At 43.9% G+C, this 4134-nt stretch overlaps 1 protein-coding gene across 2 annotated transcripts in view; it reads right to left on the minus strand.

Moving 5' to 3' along the window:
• Nucleotides 1–128: 128 nt before the first annotated feature.
• The window catches only part of LOC112067792 (glutathione hydrolase 1 proenzyme-like), a 47105-nt gene continuing 43099 nt past the window's right edge, over nt 129–4134 (minus strand). For both annotated transcript variants that reach the window (XM_070441445.1, XM_024143439.2), the window contains 4 exons: nt 2028–2228; nt 1771–1901; nt 1594–1683; nt 129–1239 (listed from right to left, as the gene is read on the minus strand). In XM_070441445.1, coding sequence (XP_070297546.1) covers nt 1043–1239; nt 1594–1683; nt 1771–1901; nt 2028–2228 — 619 coding nt within the window. In that variant the 3' untranslated portion in view covers nt 129–1042. The remainder of the gene's footprint in view (nt 1240–1593; nt 1684–1770; nt 1902–2027; nt 2229–4134) is intronic.

The following is a 4134-nucleotide window of genomic DNA, read 5'->3' on the forward strand; positions in this document are numbered from 1 at the left end:
ATGGTCATAATAAATCACAGAGGAAGCCATGAATTTTGGACATCAATGTAATCACATTTTATTGATTGCAATATATCAATGTGGTACTCGGTGATAAAATCCAACTAATAATCCAATTACAGTACTTTATTGAGCAGGGATGGCCTCAGTCGGGGTCTGAACTTAATGTTGAGAGTTAGAATAGTAGATCACACAAGGTGACATTTCAAAATGTTGTTGTACATCAGTAGTTTTTATCTTGTTATGTCAGTCACTCAACTAGCCTATGTCAGCTAAACATTTTTTGATTGGTAAGTTAGTCTAGCCAGCTATCTAAACGTGTAGTAATCATGGTCAAATTACCGACCAGGGGACCCCATTGATTTTGTGATTAGATATCATATTCAAAAGTGAAAAAACAATTCTCCACCCTATGGCAAAATTTGTAGCATTTCAGGAAATTAGCTGTAAAACTGCACATTTTTCTCTCAGTCCCATGGCAAAATTAATAGAATTGCATGAAATGAGTTATGCAATTGCTAAATCTTCTCTCCGCCCCATGGCAAAATGTGTAGAATTGCAGCAAACTTGCTTTTAAACGGCAGCACCCCCTCTATGCCACATGAAAAAATKTGTAGAATTTGCAGGAAATTAACTCTAAAACTTCAATTTTTCTATCTGCTGTCAAGGGGGGGCTGCTAAAATGTTCTGCTCGCAAGGTGGGGGCCCCCCAACAAAATGTCACTTAGGGCCCCCAAAAGGTTAGGGCCGACACTGACTGTATGTGTGGGTATGGATGTTGGTACACAGACCCGAGAGCCACTGCGACTCCTCATAATGAGTTCAGATTTTTTGTGGCCCCCACCCCCATCAAAGTTGCCCATCCCTGTTATAGAACATTTCATTTACACTCTCATTAAAGGGTAGCTATTATCAACCATCCATATCACTTAAGTCTATCTTTGTCAATATTATTAGATTTGTAGAAGTGGTTGTAGTAGTAATATAGCAATTACAGAATATTTTTTTTCATATTTGTTTTCTTTGATCTCCTGTCCTATCCTCACCACATATTGGCATCTCCTTGAATAGCGTCCTTGTTGCTGGCGATGGCCTTGGCCAGGGCTTTGCCTATATGGAAACCTACGCGTGCCAACTCAATGCTTGGCTCAAACAGCTCCTTCCATGGCAGCCTGCCGTGTCTCCTGTGTGCCATCTCGTAACCACGGATCTCCCCAGGAATGGCTATAGACAATCCACCTGTTATGCAAAGAAGTCTTTACCACATTTTGCACAAAGTTGGAACCCTGCCCAGAAAGGATTTAAAATGCGTATCATTCCATTTCCCCGTTTTGACAGGTCAAACTGTTGCCCCCTTAGCAATGCATATGATGCAGAAGGTTAGAGCTAATTTTCCTTAGAATGATGGAARATCAGGGAAGAGGCTGCCAGAAGGTTCAAACACAGTGTTATCTTCTCTCTATCCCTACCCCACTGTGATACATGACAGCTACGATATTACTATTCAACTGTTATCTCAGGATGGTTTGAACTACAGAACCTGCCTAGCCTACCCTGTGCCTGACRTACATTCCAGAACAGTAAAAATGGTACCTTCCCGAGAAAGATTGATGTTATCGCCAAACATGTCTTTYGTCGCATTCATGGGTGCTGTCTCCCTCGCGTCAATGGTTTCTACCTTACCTGTCGATCAGTGATACAAAATACAGACAAATGGATGTGTTTGTTAGCCTTTATAATTTGTGGTGTCATCAGGACTCACTGACTCACCTGTGGAAGCGTTGTAGATGTTGAAGAAGAGACCCCCTCCAATGCCCATGTTGTGAGCGTTCAGGAGGCCAACACACAGCAGGGCGGCGATAGATGCATCCACCGCTGAGCCGTTCCTCTTCAGGATGTCCCTAGGTACGCACACACACACACTTAATGCTCCTTGTAGAGCTTAWTCGTGTCCTGTCATTTGACTAAGCTTGCACCATGAATCATTGTATCAAAGGGAATTAGTTGGCTAGTGTTACATTACTTACCTCCCCACCTCAGAGCATWTCCCAGCATCTGTAGCCACGGCAGCTTTTGAGTAGAAATGGTCTGAGGGTGAGATGGGGTTCTTGTTTCCCACCCACATGCACTTCCCCACGAACACTCCTACTGCAGCCACCAGCAAAACCACCAGGCCAACCACCAGCAAAACCTTCCAGCCATCCATCAGGGAATTCCTGACCATTTGCCTACCCAGGGGAACCAACACACCATCACATCTTACAATTAGACAGGAGCCTTACAGATACTGTATATTCCTGATTGAATTTATTATGTAGTTAGAAGTAGTAGGCTTTTTTAGCATGCAGTTAGTCTTAGTGCTGTGTCTGCCTGATGAAACACTGTCAAAGGAACCTGCGAAGCGCCATGGGCATTGTATCTTAATGTCATCAYTATCCTCCCAATGCAGAGGTGGATGCTCCCAATGGAGCATGCTGTGGGTTTTCAATCATATACATGTGACTCAAATCTAAACTGTCAGAGACTGTCCCTTGAGTTCCCTCCATGTGTCCCTTAATGTTTTCTGTGAGTTACAAAATAGTACGGAGGTGGTGGTTTCTGTTTGACAAGCTCCATTAAACTTTCAACTCAAGCATAATAAAACAAAAACTACTGCTAGATAATAGTGGTATCCTACTACCTGGGATTGAGGTTGAGTGAGCAGGGAGCAAAGAGCTGACTATAAGAGTCTAAAAATGTAAATGTGTGAATTCCTTGTGATTGTACATTTGTCTAATGATGATACACTTTATTTCAAGTGAATATTTACTTTCACCCTCGAAAAATTATAGTATTCCTCTCCCCTCAATGTTTTGTGATCCTGGCCTGAATTTACCATGTGTATGACCTCTCCTATAGTGGACACACATTTGTATCTTGAAATTATCCCACAGCCCTGTGACAAACACTGTGACAACCAACCCCGGTCTCCCTTACATAGGAAGCATAAAATTAAGAGTAAGATACAAGAAATTGAACATATACACCGAGTGTACAAACCATTAAGAACACCTTCCTAATATAATATTTCAAGACGCTTATAACAGAGGAATTGCCAGGCACTCTTTAATTCACTGCCATAGAGTGAATGGAATTATAAGGGTGGCGAACAGCTATTCGCAATGGATGCTGCCATGTGTGTGTCAAGTTGGGCTGGCATGTTCTTTGGGTCGAGTGGGAGCACGGGTTTCTTGCTATAATTTACACTCTCTCTCTCTTCTTCTCTTCATCTTTTTGAACTTTGAGCCGACTTAAGCTATGCTGCTTCGAGTAACTTGGAAAGCATGCAGATTTTCCGTCCTCTTATGACTCCGTCTACTGGTAGTGCATCTCTCCGGCAGCGGCGCGCGCACAGTTGGGTTAACTGGGTGGCGCTGGTTCTATGGTGTGTTGAAGAGAAGTTCAAATACGGTGCGTTAATTAGAAGGAATAAAAATCTGCGGGTGCTCCTAAGGTGGGTGGGAGAATGTTCGACACGTTTGTGCTCCTCACGCACTGGGTGTCGTCCAGGGCTTCTGTTCTAGGCCTCTCCTATTATTTCGCTATAACAAGGTCATTGGCTTGTTATCCTCCATGCTTCCTATATATGGTAGATGGAAGATCGACACAGACAGGCGGCTACTTATTAAATCTTCTCCCTTTGCTTCGTGAGATAACAGGTTGGGCGAATGCTCTTATCTGTGCATGTTGTGGAGACATATCAGTGTGGATGACGGATCACAACTCAAGCTGAACTCTGGCAAGACGGAGTGCTGCTTCCTCCGGGGCGGACTGCGCGTTCATGGATCTCGCATCTTAGGTTGAAACTCCTTGTGGTCTCCTCGCAGAGGCTAGATTGGCGTGATGCTGGAAAACTGTCGGTTCTCCAACTCAATCAAGGCGGTGACCGTTCTGTAGGTTATGCTCTAAAAACATTCGCAAGAGTAGAATGCTAACAGGAAGCGGGCAGGTTACTGTAATCCAGGCGCCAATTTGTCATCTGCCTCCGCCGTCTGTGATTAATTGGCAACTCTGCTGAAGTTGTTGGGTGGGGGCTTCCTCCCGCCTGTGGCCATAAAGACACCTACAGCTCTCATTGCCAGAATGGCGCAGAAT

The sequence above is a fragment of the Salvelinus sp. IW2-2015 genome, unplaced genomic scaffold (genome assembly GCF_002910315.2).
Source record: "Salvelinus sp. IW2-2015 unplaced genomic scaffold, ASM291031v2 Un_scaffold4000, whole genome shotgun sequence".
NCBI classification, from domain to species: domain Eukaryota; kingdom Metazoa; phylum Chordata; class Actinopteri; order Salmoniformes; family Salmonidae; genus Salvelinus; species Salvelinus sp. IW2-2015.